Below are 16,074 nucleotides of genomic sequence, written 5' to 3'. Positions count from 1 at the left end.
ATTTTGAAAAGTGCATGATTCATCACTTCGAGAGGTAAATAACATTTATACACCTATTATATTATATATATTACACACGCACAAACGAAACATATATAGAAATATTATAGCACATATTATGTTACAATAATTATATTTAAATTTTTCTTAAGTTCTTTATGTGTATCGTCCTATTTTATGTAATTAGGTGCGGGCAACTATGACGTGGATTTTACTTTAAATTATTCAAGTGATTTTCAAAGCTCAAGTTACAGGTGTGAGATTTATTTCAGTACATGATGTGGTTAATCTTTGTCCATTTTAATAATATGTGTTTACCATATGTGTTATGACGTATATTTTGAGGATATCGCTAGGGGCCCGTAAATAGGGTCCAGGACTTCACCGTCCTTGGATTGCCACAATGCGATTTGAGGTTTATTTTGAGGATGTCGCCAGGGGCCCGTAAATAGGGTCCGAGACTTTAATAGTCCTTGGATTGCCACAGTGCGAATATTGAGGATATATATGAAGTGACCGTATGTGTTACCGTTTTATTAATGTGGACAATGATTGCATGTTTCCCACACTGAGTGTACCCTGTATGCTCATCCCATATTTAACATTTTCAGGTTTTAAAGGCCGGAGGCGCGTGGAAGGTCGAATGGCGAGTCAAATGTTTTTAATTTAGCTATAGTTAAAACGTTATTTTGAGTAAAGTTGTTTTAAATAAAAATTTATTTCACTATTTTCTCGTTAAATATTTATTTATATTCATAGTTTTTCCGCGTGCGTTTCCATGTAAATTTAAAATGGATTTGGATGTCACACCTTCACCCTAATTTAACTCCCACACCCACACCCTAACACACACACAGCTCACGCCACACACTCTCTCCCTCTCAGCCACTCACCCCCTTCTCCCACCCCTCTCTCTCCCTCTCGGCCTCCTGCCGTCGCGCGATCGGACGGCTGTGCCGTCGCCGGAGGCCTGCAGCTCCTGCCTCCTTTCTCTCCCCCCTTCAACCTCTCTCCCTTCCCTCATCCCTCACCTCTCTCTGCCCCTCTCCTCATCGCGCCTCCTCCTTCTCCAGCGACCCTCAAGCATAAGTGGTCTTAAAGACTAAGTTAAAAGGATTTTAGCGAAGCTCAAGTAAAAATTAGTGAAGCTCAAGTAAAATCATGTGGATGAAAACAAAATTGTGGCTGAGGAAGTTTTTCAGAATTGTGGCTGAGAAAGAAAACACGTTAATGCTATTCTTTTTTATACAAAAATCGATCAATAGTGGAAAAGAAGTAAAGGAGATGGGCTCTCAACCCATCCTTAGCCCAATAATAATAAAAAAAAAGTACTCAAGGCCCAAGATTTAAATCTTTTTCATGGCTTCTTAGATAAAAAGAATCTTAAAATTTTAATGATATAATCTAACGTCATTTATATAACTAGGGGCGTGACTAGACGATTTATAATTTCAACATATAAGATATTTTCAAAAATTTTAAAATTTAAATGCTTTATCAAAACTGAAATAATTTCAAATAATATTTGTGGTTTCGGGCTATTACAAATGTTGTTCATTAGTATTGGTTACTGAACTCAATTGGGTGCTTGATCAATGGGAGAAAAATTGTGGCTAGCAATTATATTTATAGTGCATTCAAAGAAAGCAATGTAAACAACGAAATTCAAATAAATCATCCACAATATAACATAAAAAGATGTCTACTCTTGGCTAAGCTTCTCAGGTGAGACTTTCTCAAGACGACTTCTCTTGCTAGTTGAAGAGTACGTAAAGTAGACCTTGCATTGCATCGCCTCTTTGAGAATAAAAAACAGAGAAGGGAATGTATGAAATAGTATATGGGAAACTGCCATATGTACATTGATTTTTGAGGTTATTTACTAATTTATGCTAACAACATAAAGTATGGACATAATTATATCAAATTTTCCTCGATGGCAAGGTATTCAGCTTTCCATGGCGGGTCACATATGTATGGTTTCTTCTGTGATTCATAGTGCGGCTACTCACAGTATGATAGTTTATATGTGGTCTGTTGCTCTTCTGAATGAGCTCAATAAAGTCTACCGGAACTTTATTTGGACAGGGTGTACCTCTACTCAGCCTCGTTTCTCTGTGGTTTGGGATATGGTCTGTCTTCCTAAAGCTCTTAGCGGTATTGGAGTCCATCGATTTCAGACTATTAATAATAGCTTTCTTCTCCATCTGGGTTGGCACATCATGAATTGGAATTCTTTTGGCTTCTCTTTATTCCGCTGTCGGTACCTCTCGGGTTGCATGGAGTATGCCTCTCATTGGTTCACGTTGACTATTTTGCTTGGTGTTAGAAAATTGGTTGACTCTCTTTGCAAAGATTCTTTTTGCTCGATTGGAGACGGCCACTCGGTTCGATTTTGGCTTGACAATTGACTTGGTTATAAAATTATTGATCGTCTCGGCATCCTGTTTTACATGCATTCTTTCCTGGGTCAGCGCATATCTTATTATTATTATTATGAGGACAAATGGCACCATCTTGGCCTTTATTGGTATCTGCTCGGATGTTGCCTATTATATCATCTCCGATCGTTGGATTCATGCGGGGTTTGGTAATGTCACATCCGCTTCTGCTTATGATTTCCTAACCCCTTCAGTGAATTGGGGAACTTAGCTTTGGGCTCCTTTCATACCTACTCGTCGTTCCATTACCACTTGGCGGATGATCCTGGGTTGTCTCCTTACTTTTAATATTATCCAAAGACATGGCATTCACGGCCCGAGCATCTGTGTCCTATGCTCAAGCAATGGTGAATCTATTGACCACATCTTCTGGCACTGTTATTTTTCGCAACAAGTGTGGCCACTTTCTTTAATTGGTTTCGCCACAACAGGCTTGCTATTTCAGACGCGGATCATTAATTATTAAGGCCATGCAATACAAAGCGGGTAAGCAGATCACCAATCTTTGGCGCCTTGGTGTTATCTCGCTTATTTGGAACATTTGGATCATTCGTAATAATGTTATCCATGAGGCTGCCCGCCCTAGCATACATCGCATTCTTACTGGCGTCAAAGTGGAATTTCAAGAGGCTTCACACTTTAACATCGGTGCCATGATCTAATGATTCTCCGTAACATTTGTATTACTGGAGTTCTTCAACATCCTTTGAAGCTCTTGAATGTTTTCTAGCAGCTGCCATCCCCGAGCTGGATTATGATTAATGTCGACGGTTCTATCAGAGGCTCCCCATAACGGATCCATGTCGGTTGCCGTAATGCGTTTAATGAGGTAATTGGTTGCTTTCACTTCGTAGGTAATCGTGGATTTGCATTTGAGGCGGAGCTCTTCATAGCAATTATTTCTTTGGTACAAGCTCTTGCTCATAATTGTGATCGCATATGGCTGGAATTTGACTCCATGTACATTGTTCATTTGCATTCCTGCTCCACCCAAGTTCCTTGGTGTTTTCGGAGTCGCTGGCATCGAGTCCTTGCACATACCCAGCACATCCGCCTACATGTCTCTCACATATATCGAGAAGGCAATCAAGTTGCAGATTACCTTTCCTATCGCGTAACTAAGGAGGGCTGGTGGAGTCATGCCATCGATGGTATCATCCCTTTCATCAATGCGGATGTTTACAAGTTTTTGTTTATTCGCGTTTCCTAATCACTCTCAGGGATCTTGTTGTCGCTATTGTGGCTCGAGGATTCTTTGCCATTTGATGGGTCTGGCTCGGGTGTTTGTTGATGTTCTTCCTTGGTGGTGGCAGTTTCACAGGGCTTTCCCTTGGAATGCTCCGGCGCCCGACCTTAGGAGTTCTTCCATGTGTTCATCGGTCACCCCTTTCTTGTTCGTGCCTGGAATGCTAACACCTCTTCATGTACAGGTTAGGGTTTTAGGAGTGGCTTTTTCAAAAAATTTCAAGTCTCCGGTGCGCTGAAACCTAGTCCGGATCTATTCTACTCTCTCTTCGTGCGTTCTGTTTTATCAGGCGCTCATTTCTTGTTCGTTTATATTTCCCTTTGGTTTTTTTTGTTTTCAATTGTAATAAACGAGTACTTTTTTTTTCCTTTACCAGTGTTTTCCCATTGGGTTTTCACCGTAAAGGTTTTGATGAGTCTTGAGCCTCAGTTAGCGTTTCTGTGCTATCAATAGGTTATAGGTGATTAGGTTTTTTCTTTTTTCCTTTTCTTTTAATAAAATTTCAATTCAACAACTAACAACATAAATCACGCTAATTATGCCTTTAATTAATGGAAATAATGATAATATCATTAAAGATATAATTAAGTATATAAATAAGTGATAAAAGATCATTATTAATAAATAAAATTTGGAATTAAAAAGGAATACATCATTGAATTTAGAAAATAAGAATGAAAATTCAATAGATGATTGTTGTCGTGTGACACACAAATTTATACTTTAAATCGTAAAATTCATGTAAATAAATATTAACTAAAATAGAAAATAATTGTAAATATATAATTATGTAAATAACAATTTCTTGTACATGTGTCTTAAAATGGTTAATGACTATTTTGATTCACAATAGTAATTACAATTTCAAATGATTAGAGAGAATTGTGCCACTAAAACATGTGTGTGGGAATACATTTAATTATTAAGTAATTTATTTATTTACTTTTTGGATTTTAAAGGCATAAAATAAAAAATTTAGAAAATTAGGAATTGAATAATTACAACATAGGATTTAAAATTGATGTGAACTCTCAAATATGTTTCCCTATGGAGTATAATTAATTAATTAATAGATGCCATATATGCTATATTCTTTCAGTTTCGAGATCGTCTTAATTATTGAACTATTAATTAATCAATACATTATTATTATTACTCCCTCCGTCCCTAAAATAACTTCCTCTTTTTTCCATTTTGGGACGTCCCCCAAATAACTTCCTCTTTCTTTCTTTCCATTTTTGGAAACCTACCCTACCACTAATAATACTTTATTTATTCTTACTTTTCACTTTTCACCACTCTCAATACTAATTATAACACTTTTCACAACTTCCAATAATAATTATATCACTTTTTCTCCATTATCAATACACTTTACAGCTTTTTATTAAAACCCGTGCCGTCCCCAAAGAGGAAGCCATTTCAGGGACGTAGGGAGTATTATTATATCATCAATATTAATACCATACAAGTCCACATGCTTTTGTAAGCTCAGTACTAATTAACCGTGGACAAATAAGTGCACCGCCGTCAATACCACCGCGTCCACATCACCAGCAGCGGCGACACCACCTGCCGCCTCCCGTCTGACCAGACCAGCTTCCCCTCCTCGGACACCGCCGTCCCCGGCCTCAGCGCCATTTTCTCCGCCTTTATCCTCACCCTGTAACTCATCTTCTCTCCCTTGGCCCTAAATTTCATCACCGGCGGCGTCACCGTCACAGTCGCCCCCTTGGGATTCGTGACCGTCGCCGAGTACCTGGCCGCCCCGCCATCAACATGCATCACCGTTCTAGGAACCACAACCTCAAGATCCCCGGTGTCCGCCGCCTCAAACGTGACCGAAATGGCTGGATAATTTATATCCCACGGCTTCAGCTGTTTCTTACCACACCTAAATCTTTTCCGAGCAATGAACCTTATTTCTTCCGCCGTGTAATTCGACGCACAAAGAAAATTCAAATAATCAGCAGCCGTCAGATCGTACACGAGCCCCGGATTGACGGCTCTCTCGGGGTCCACGTGTCCGGCACCCACGTCCCAAACAGAGGTACTATTATACGATTGCTCATCGAGCAGCGGCTTGCCGTCTCTGTACCGGCTGTACGCCGTCGTCATCATCGCCGACCGGATCATCGCCGGCGACCAGTCGGGATGGGCGCCCTTGAGCAGCGCCGCCACGCCGGAGACGTGCGGGCACGACATGGACGTGCCCGACGCCACGTTGAATTCGGTGCGCCGCGTGTCGTCGGCGAGATCGCTCGGCGGCACGCCGGCGGGCCACGCCGCCAGGATGTTGACGCCCGGCGCGATGAGGTCGGGCTTCAGCACGTATGGAGAATCGATATTGGGGCCCCGAGCCGAGAATGAAGCCACCACCGGCGCCGGCTTTACCCCCACCTCCGTGCCGCGGAAGGCAATCTTCGCCCTAGGGTTTGGATTCGAGCTGATGTAGTCGTGGATTGCTTTCCCGGCGGATTCTGAGACGGCGAGGCCGGGGATCACGTGCGGGTCGGCGATTAGGCCCTCGCCGATCGGCTCCACGTTCGCGACCACCACGCCGGCGCCGCCGGCTTTCCTGACGACGTCGCCCTTTGCCACCCGCGAGTTGCCGCCGCGGTCGCACACGACGATCTTGCCGCGCACGGCGGTTTCGTCGAGAGATCCGGCGAAGCAGGTGGCGGAGGACATACTCCCGGCGCGCCTGCCGCCGCCCCAGCTGACGGAAGCGTTTCCGGCGTAGATTAAAGGAAGATATGTCTTTTCGGGGAAAGGCGGGCCGCTGTAGAGTGAGGCGCCGGTGATCACCCGCCCGTCTTTAAGCACGAGATCGGCGGGGAATCTTCTATCTATCGTGCTTGCGCCGACGGTAGTCATCCACGGCGAGACGTTGGTGACCGTCATTTTAGAGGGGCCCTCGTTACCCGCCGACGCCGACACCAAAATGCCTTTCTCCATCGCCCCAAACGCACCTATCGCCATGGGGTCCAGATAGTAAGGCACGGCGCTGCCGCCCACGGAGATCGAGATCACATTCACGCCGTCCTCCGCCGCCTTGTCGAACGCCGCGAGGATGTCAGAATCCATGCAGCCGTTCCGCCAGCAGATCTTGTAGACGGCGATCCGCGCCTTCGGCGCCACTCCGACGGCGACGCCGGCGGCGTACCCGAAGAGAGAGGCGTTGCCGACGGCTCTGCCGGCCGCGGTGGAGGCAGTGTGCGTGCCGTGGCCGTTAGTATCCCTAGCCGATTTCACCTCCTCCGACGAATTAATCCTTCCCCTCCGAGCTTCGTAGCCGTCGGAGAAATACCGAGCGCCGATGATCTTCTTGTTGCAGTGAGCCTTTGTGAAATTCTGTCCTTCCATGCATTCGCCTCTCCAGTTGGAAGGGATGGGGCCGAGGCCGTCGTCGTGGAAACTGCGTCGTTCCGGCCAAATTCCGGTGTCGAGGAGTCCGATGATGACGTTGGCGCCGGAGTCGGATTCCGAGAGCAAACCCCCGGGATTGGCGTAGGATAAGCCGAGGAAGCGAGGCGACCGAGTCGTGTGGAGCTGCCGGAGACGATCGGGGATGACGGCGATGACCTCCGGGCGTTTGGTGAGCTGTTGAGCTAGCTTTGGAGTTAATTTTGCGGAGAATCCATGGAAAACAGTTCGGTAAATATGCAGAAATTCTCGGGATTTTCCGATTCCTTCGGTTTCGGAGCTCTTAATTAGGTTTGAATCTAGGTTACGAAGAGTGGATTTGTACCAGTGTTGTACGTCGGAGAAAGCCGACGGTCTCAACTCGTTGTCGACTCTAACGATGAATGTTTGAGCATTTTCAGTATCATCATCAATTTCTCCGAAAACGGCCGAAAATAGAAGAGGAAAAATGAAGAGAAGAGGCCGGAAACGGCCCATTTGGATATGAAGGAATTAAATTGGATGACGATGATGATGAGTGATAATTAATGAGTCATCCACCTCGTATTTATTGGAAAATATTGCAGAAAAGAGACAAAAAAACGAAGTCGTAAAAGGGTGCATGAAACGTTGAAAATCCCAGAAAATGGCCAAAAATAGGAGTACGAGATTTGCATGATCAGATGCCCATGCGAAGGTGGCGAAACTGTGAGTCTTGCTTTTCAAGTCGGAAAACTCACGCATTTGCTCACAAATATGTAACCACTAATTTAACCATATATTGTGAATTTCTAATGCATAGATTGGAGTTACCCGATTCAAAGCCTTTTAATATTTCTTTGTCGGCAAGATAATCTCACTATTAAGTTTTTTTCTTTTTCTTTTTTTGAAGCATGACTTATTATTTTTTGCATCCCACAGTATTACGTGTGCTATCTTACTATTAAATACTTATATACTTTCATTGAATAGAATAAAGTGTAATTAATAATTATAAAATTAAATTTAAGCATACAAAATTAAAATTGAAGAAGAAAATAAAACAAAATAAATGAAATTAGAACATTGCACATGTACATAAAAGCGGACGGGATCTTCTTTTCCAAACTCTACGTCCTATCGCACGTATTTCACTACTACTTTTACTATTTTTTAAGGGTTAAATGCATGTAATATCACGAATTTTAGTCGAATTTCAAATTTAACACGAATTTAAAATGTTCTAATTTATATGGATAACTTTACCCGGTGTTCAGTTTTAGCACTGATTAATTCAATTTAAGCCCCGATTAGTTATCCGACGATGTTATTATCCTACGTGTTAATGACGTGTCGCCCTAATGACGCGTCATTAACAAGAACGACGTCGTATTACTTATGACTTAGTGACGTAAACGCTGTCGTATCAATTGTTGAAAGAATTAAACTTGAGTTGTAGAAGATATTTTGTTAGGAAATATCTAGAATCAAGATATTTTAAATAGTGTTGGGAAATAATAGGAATATCCAACTAGTTTTGATGATACCAAAACCATTAGAATGTTTCGCTTGTCTTTATTTTTATTGCTGGTCCAAGTGTTCCAGTCCTTACAGGCCCTGACAGAAGCTGCAAAGACTTTAGTGTAGTGGGACTAAGAACAGAAGACTGAAGACTGAAGACTAAAGACAGCACAACTGAAGCACAGTTCACTGAACAAACAGAAGGACGTATCGCGACTAGAAGTCATCAGTCGAAGAAGCTCACACATTCAATATCAACTCTGAACTGAAGACTTGTCAAGCACCAGTCGACATTCTGCATCTAACTGAAGAGAAGAATACCGGACACGTTGCATCAAATGCTCAACAGCAGCATTAAATGCCGAAGATTTGAAGATCATCCGTACAAGTACTAGAGCTCCTCTTTGCGTGTAAAGATGTAGATGCACCACTCCAAGGACAAGAACAATTCAAGACTTGGTCAAATGGAGTATTCGAAGATTGCCACCTCAACCCAAGAAGCGACAACCTCTCACAATGGCAGAAAACTTGAAGACCATCTCTCCAACGGATCTATTCAAGACTTTGCCTATAAATAGATGAGCTCGAGGAACAACTGCATTCTTCATCGATTCGAAGACATACGCTGAAGCTCTGTCGAATTCAAGAGCTAGCATTCCCATAGATAGACAGATTTCGAATCGAAGAAGGGAGTAATCAACGTTGTAAAATCAGTTTAACTGATTATCTACACTCTCTTATTAGACTAGGCACCACATGTTATATTATTAGCCTAGTATGGATTATTGGAGAGCTTGTTCTCAGTAATCTTAGTTGGAAGAGTTCAAACCTCTTTTCAACTGAGAGAAAAGTGTGTTAACTAAACGGTGTTGGTTGTGGTTTAGTACCGGTTCAAAACTAAACCGTTCGATTTCCTTGGCACCCAGAAGCCAAGAGGGAGTTCAGCTTAAAGGCGTTGGCTCCAATTACCTTAGCATTAGCTATGTGGGCATGAAAGTGTCAGGGCGTGCTAAGTGTTAAATCCAATTCAGGATGGATTGGTAGGTTTGTTGTGCACCTCTAAGCATAAGCCCAGAGTGTTTGTTAGACAAATAATCTGGATGTGGATGTAGGGGAGATATCTCCGAACCACGTTAAAAATCCTTGTGTTCTTTACCTGCTTTCAGTTATTTCCTTGTATGTGCAAAACTGTCTTCAACTGAACTGGACTAACTGAAAAGTGTAACTAAGGATTTTACAAATGACAAACATTTTCTAAAAAGCTATTCGTACTAAGTTTAAATTCCGCCGCTGAGTTATTAATCATACTGACGACTCAACTAATAGTCAGAGAAGATTGATAACTCTACTTTGTTTTACAAACTAGACTGAAGCCTTACTTGGATATCAGTTAAGCCCAGTGCTCGACTGTTGTCAACTTACTGAATTACCTTCAGTATCAGTCTACAACCTTTTCATACCGAAACTGGTTAAGTTTGTTTTGATTTGTGAAAATTAGCTCATAGGTGTATTCCCCCTCATACACCTGTCAGTCAACCCTCCAGGACCCCAACAATTGGTATCAGAGCAGGTTGTTCGCAAGAACGGTTTGTTCTAACCTAGTTATTTTTAAAATTTTCTTTCTCTTCCAACGTGCTTTGTGTTCCCTCCCCTTCCCTTCTTGTCTATCTCCTCTCTTCTCCTATGGCCAGGAACATTGAAGACTCTGCAAGCGACTACATCAACATCTACTTCCGTGGAGTCAATGGGCTTGAAATTGGATCTTTGGATTCTGACTCCGATGATTCATTTGTCTTCCCTGAAGAGAATGAGAGTCCGAGACACTCACATTTGGAAGAAGTAAGTGTGTATGATCAAGTCTTGCATAAATATCAGGATTTGTGAAAGATCTTCGAAGACCTCATTAGGGAAAATTGGAGAATTGAGAAAGAGATCATAAAAGTATGGTTTGATCAAGAAACGATCATTCTTTACTTCCCAAATGAAGCAGACATGGATAAAAGGATTGTAGAAGACTACAGGCTGATGAAGATGATGGAACTTCTACAATCTGAAAAGGCGAAGCTGCGATCTCTTCTTGAAGATGCCGAGAATGATTTTAAGCAATCATCAAAAGAGCTTGAAGAAATCACTCTACAAGCAACTGGCTAGCACAGACGTACAAATCAATGGAAGAAGAACAGTGTAGAGAATAAACAAGAGAAGGAAACTCCTGTTGAAAATGATCCAACTGGCTCCTCCCATCCAGCGGAAGAGCCGATGAAAATAAGAATAACATGTGATCCATCTTGTTCATCAACATTCCATACCTTCTCCGAAGAAAATGAAGTCGGTCCGTTGGATAAAGGAAAAGGGGTTGCTGACTGGAACACGAAAGCTCACTACTACTTGTCAGATTGCTCCTCCGGTAAGACTTCGGATTCAGATGCTGAAAGTCAATTCTTCTTAGCCGAAAATAGTGTAGAAGACTCTGGAGCCCCCTCCTCTGAACATATGATCCTTGAAGTAAGTGAGCTGGAACAAGTTGTATGCTCCTACGAGGATCTGATATTCAAATTTGAATATATCCTCGTGGAGAAACAAAGACTGAAAATGGCTATCGCCATGACTTCATCCAGAGCAAATGAGATTTCTTCAAATATCCATGACGGAAACTCCAAGGAAGAGATAACTTAAGAGCTTATCAGGTTAGATTAGTTGATGTAGACACTTCAGATTGAGAGAAATCAACTTGTTCAAGGAATCTTCAGGGAGACAGAAGATGAACTAATCCAATCAAGAAGACTCCTTGACGAAACACTGATTAAAATCGTCAAAGAAAAATCAAAGAAAGGACACCAGGTTGATTTCAGCATCGAAAACCTGACATCAGAAAGCCACTTCCAACTTCTGCGTTCTGAAGAGAAAGATGAAGAAAGTTTGACTGATGAGGATAAGGAACTAGAAAACCTGACTGAGGAAGCAACAGTTCTTTGCAATGATGCTTCACCAGAGTAATCCAAAGTTGTCAAATCTGAATCTCATTAGTCACAGAGTAGACAACCTTCAACTGTGATCGAACTAGTCCAACCATTAGGACATCAGTCTGCAGCTGCTCCGTTATCCCAGAAGCGACACAATGATGACAATCCATGGTGAATAAATAGAACAAAAGTGTCAGTGCATTCAAAATACAAATTTAATAAAAAAAGCTCTTAACTTAAGCAAAAAAAGTTCTGCAACCACTCCACAAAGTGAAGAATACTTACGGGTTCACCACTTCATCGGCCATGGCGCCAGTCGCAGTCCAATCGTCGCACGTAATTTTTGTTGTTCGAACCCTTAATCGCTTGCGCCTATTGATGATCTACGGAGAACCCTAATCTGTCGAAAGTGAAAAGTGATTTGGGAAATTCAAAGTTCAGATGTTTAATTGTGTAGAAACGACGTGAAACGATGTTGTTTTAATTTAATTTCTGGCAATCCTATAGTGAACATTTCGGTGCCACGTCATATTCCGATGTCACGTCATTTAAAATTTGAGGGAAACTGATCACCAGACAAAATTCAGACAAAAACAAAAGGTTATGGATTAAAAAATCAATTTTTCAAATCTGGTGCAATAACCAATTTCTGAAAAATGTTATGGATTTACAAGCAATTAGCCCTTTATGTTTCAAATCGTGTATAATTTCGAAATGGATAAATGTCATAAAAAGCTCCGAACTATACTCGTTTTATAAAAAATAACTTGAACTATAAGAAATGTTATCAAAACCTTTAAATTACATGGCATAAAATGACGTTGTTTCATACCATAAGATTTAAAAACTAAAATCCACACTGGAATTTGAACTAAACTGTGATTTGCCCCTTTTTTTCTTTCAGAATATTTTTTTTAATTAACAAACCCAAAGGGCATGGCTGATATGCAGGAATGGAATGAGAATAGAATGGTGATTCCTGCATCCATTCCCAATCCTATGGCTGGAACGGTCTTTGTGATGGGAATCGACATTCACTACAAAAAAAAACTGCCGAATACCGATGGATAAGCCGACGGACTATTATTCCATCGGTAATCATTGAAGCATAAAGGAGGCTCCAAATCTACTCTCCAGATTGCCGATGAGATTGTAAGTAACTTTTTAATTTTTCATTTAAATGTTTTTAATAGTTTGCACATATTTATACTTAATATAAACTTCAATCATTTTTAATATAAAGGCCAAACAGAAGGGCGTTGATCCCAGTCAGTGCTTCTATGACGCTTATGAGGTCCTCCACGTGAACAAAGATGGATCATATACTGACCCTAGATCTGAGATAGTTGGGGTATGTGATATAACTTTTATGATTGTTTAGTACATTATATGTTACTTATGCAATTGCAAATTTGTTTGTTAATTGTAGAGAAAGATTGAAGAGCTAAGGGAACAACAAAGTCAGCCGGTGGATGGATATACTGAGCCACAGGAGGTGGACATGGCCAAAATATACCTTGAGGCTGTAGGTGGATTGGATAAGAAGAAGAGGTTGTTCGGTGTTGGTAGTCTGGCATCTACCCTCAGGAGTGATGGTTCGAGTGGATCATCTCATGCTCGGTCCTCAGCTTATGGCGATACAATAGTTGGCCTCCAGAATGAGTTGCAGAAAGAGCGAGATGAGCGCCGACAAGAGAGTGAGAGCTTCAAGGCACACCTACTAGCACAGCACGAGTACTTGACTCGCTTTTGTGCACAGTCGGGATTGCCCCCCCCCCCCCCACCACCTCCGCCTCTTTGACTATGATGTGTGTTACTATTTTGGATATGTAGTATGTTAGACTTTGATGTGTGAAAACTTATTAGGATTGTAGTATGTGAAAACTTATTAGGATTGCATTTGAATGTTTGAAAACTTATTAGGATTGACTTGGATGTGTGTTATCATTGGACTTTAGTTTGATTTAAATTATCATTGTCGTTAAATAGATTGATTTGTAAAATATGTGTAAATCGTCGATAACAGGTGAAACTAAAAATCTGGATAATTTCAGTTTTTTTAAAATGAATACCGACGGATATTCCGTCGAAACTTTTCCGGCGATCGCACGGCGGCTCCGGCGACAATTACCGACGGAATAGTCCGTCGGTGTTCCGTCGGCCACAGGAAGATAAAGTCGTCGGCTACAGAGAATGGGGCGACGGATTTTCGGTCGTTAATCCGTCGGAAATTACCGACGGACACCTTTATCCGTCGGTGTACTGTTTACCGACACGTCTTTTAACGTCGAGCTGTTGACGTCGGCACTCCGTCGGAATCCACCTTTACCGACGGAAAGTTGGGTTTTACCGATGGAAAAATCCGTCGGTGATCGCGAATTATGTTGTTGTGATTCCCGATGGAATGCATATTCCCATGTATATGGGATTAGCCATTCCTCTCCTCTCCTATGGTATTGTGTATTCTCACGGATATAATATTACTCAAAAATAAAAGTTTATTTATTTTTAATTAAATAATAATAATAATAGTAAAATAATTTAATTTTATTAATATAATAATAATAATAATAATAATAATAAAAATAATAATACTAATTGTAAAAAAATAAATAATTTCAATAATATAATATTATTAAAATAATAATAATAATAATAATAATAATAATAATAATAATAATAATAATAATAATAATAATAATAATAATAATAATAATAATAATAATAATAATAATAATAATAATAATAATAATGAGGACTGGAATACTCATCAGCGCTGAGCTTAGTAATTCAAGTCTATTTTACCTAATTGATATTATTATTGTTATTGTTATTGTTATTAAGTAATCTAACCAGCGCAGGTTTAACTAAAGACTGGGGATAATAAAAGGAATACGAAGCTCCTGCACAGTCAAAGATACCCGAAGTGCCTGTGCAGGTAAGAGAACCCGAAGCACTTGCACAGGCTAGAGAAACCGAAGCACTTGCGCAGCCTAGAGAACTCGAGGTGTCTGCGCAGTCACAAGATAATGAAGCTCTCGGTGTTGAAGGCTCAAAGCTAGAAGCTAATAGTTAATGTATTAAGGTATTAAGGGGCTTTGGGCCCAATTGTCTAAGAGATGGGCTAAAGGCCTTACGGTTTATTTTACATGACTATAAATAGAAGCTTGGTAGTGAGTTAGAGATCATCTTGTATTATTTTCACCATTTGTAATATGTAAACACTCTCAGTATAGTAAAACCAATGAAGAACTCCCGTGGATGTAGGTCTTGACGACCGAACCACGTAAATCCGTGTGTCGTTTACTGTTTTCTAGTTTAGGTGTTGATATTATGCTTTATCACATAATAATAATAAATAATAAATTATAGTTGTAAAACAATAATTAATAATTATAAAATAATGATAAATAATAATAATAATAATAATAATAATAATAATAATAATAATAATAATAATAATAATAATAATAATAATAATAATAATAATAATAATAATAATAATAATAATAATAATAATATTGAAATCTTGAAATCCTGATCCGAACATGTCATCATCGTCGATCATCAAATCACTTGGGATCATGATTATATTCTCGTCGTCCTCATCTACGGCGCCATCGTCCTCCTCGGCCATCTGCACGTCCTCGTTCTGCGTTCGCCTTCCATCGACGGAGTATCCGGAGATAAACTCGCTCCGGCGGCGAGCGACGAAGAAGAAGAAAAAGCCATATTCGACATCGAGCCCTTTGGGCAGCGGAGAAGCGAGTTTGCTGCGGGTGCTGCACCTCGGATATGGAGAACCTTTAATGGGCTTATGACCGTATTTCCGCCATGCCCATGAATCAACAGAGAGCTCTTCTTGCGCCATTTGACGCACCATTTTCATTTGCTGATTTTTCTTATGTAAACGACCCTACCTATATCAATATCATCATTGCTTTCTTAATTCCTCAAGATTTCTCAGAGATCTAGAGAAAGAAATTAAGGTACCTTCGTCGTGGTCGAACGGGCTGAGGAATTACGGTGGCTGGGAAATTCTGAGGGGGGGGGAACCTATGTTAAATTGTACATTTTCTTGAATATGAATATTTAATCTGAGTGGCGGTTTGATCTGTAAGAGCTCCTGATGTTGTGGCCGTAGACGAAGCCTTACGCCGGAGGCGGCGGTTGGGTCCCGCAGTTTGAATAAATAAAAAGAAAATTAAACCAAATGTTGACTAACGGAGTTTGGTCGCGGGGGTTTAAATGTGTGATTTTTGGTAGTTTAGGGGCTAACTTGCACACACAGTTAGTAAATGGAGTAAATCGCTCTAAGGGCTCACACTTAAGGGGCCTATCTGCACCTTAACCCTAATAATATTATTAATATTATTATAATTATTATTATTATTATTATTATTATTATTATTATTATTATTATTATTATTATTATTATTATTATTATTATTATTATTATTATTATTATTATTATTATTATTATTATTATTATTATTATTATTGTGTTAATTTTATTTCA

General features: G+C 40.4%; 2 protein-coding genes across 2 annotated transcripts; both read right to left on the bottom strand.

Moving 5' to 3' along the window:
- Positions 1–5,017: 5,017 nt before the first annotated feature.
- LOC131007301 (subtilisin-like protease SBT1.5) lies at positions 5,018–7,881 on the bottom strand. The gene has a single exon (XM_057934442.1). The coding sequence runs from the start codon at positions 7,588–7,590 to the stop codon at positions 5,218–5,220; it is 2,373 nt and encodes a 790-aa protein (XP_057790425.1). The 5' UTR covers positions 7,591–7,881; the 3' UTR covers positions 5,018–5,217.
- Positions 7,882–14,466: 6,585 nt separating this feature from the next.
- LOC130990487 (uncharacterized) lies at positions 14,467–15,426 on the bottom strand. Its single transcript, XM_057914921.1, has 2 exons — positions 15,104–15,426; positions 14,467–14,566 (listed from the first exon to the last, which is right to left on the bottom strand). Exons 1-2 carry the CDS (start codon positions 15,424–15,426, stop codon positions 14,467–14,469), a joined length of 423 nt encoding a protein of 140 aa, XP_057770904.1.
- Between the last annotated feature and the right edge of the window lie 648 nt (positions 15,427–16,074).

Source organism: Salvia miltiorrhiza, chromosome 1 (genome assembly GCF_028751815.1).
Source record: "Salvia miltiorrhiza cultivar Shanhuang (shh) chromosome 1, IMPLAD_Smil_shh, whole genome shotgun sequence".
Taxonomy (NCBI): domain Eukaryota; kingdom Viridiplantae; phylum Streptophyta; class Magnoliopsida; order Lamiales; family Lamiaceae; genus Salvia; species Salvia miltiorrhiza.
This window is presented reverse-complemented; position numbering and strand designations above follow the sequence as displayed.

Bases quoted from the DNA above. Each gene is read 5' to 3' on its own strand.
- LOC131007301 (XM_057934442.1), bottom strand. From the start codon at position 7,590: ATGGGCCGTTTCCGGCCTCTTCTCTTCATTTTTCCTCTTCTATTTTCG.
- LOC130990487 (XM_057914921.1), bottom strand. From the start codon at position 15,426: ATGGCGCAAGAAGAGCTCTCTGTTGATTCATGGGCATGGCGGAAATAC. The intron at 14,567-15,103 runs GTTCGGATCAGG...GTGACTGCGCAG, and splicing joins ATGATCGACGATGATGACAT to ACACCTCGAGTTCTCTAGGC.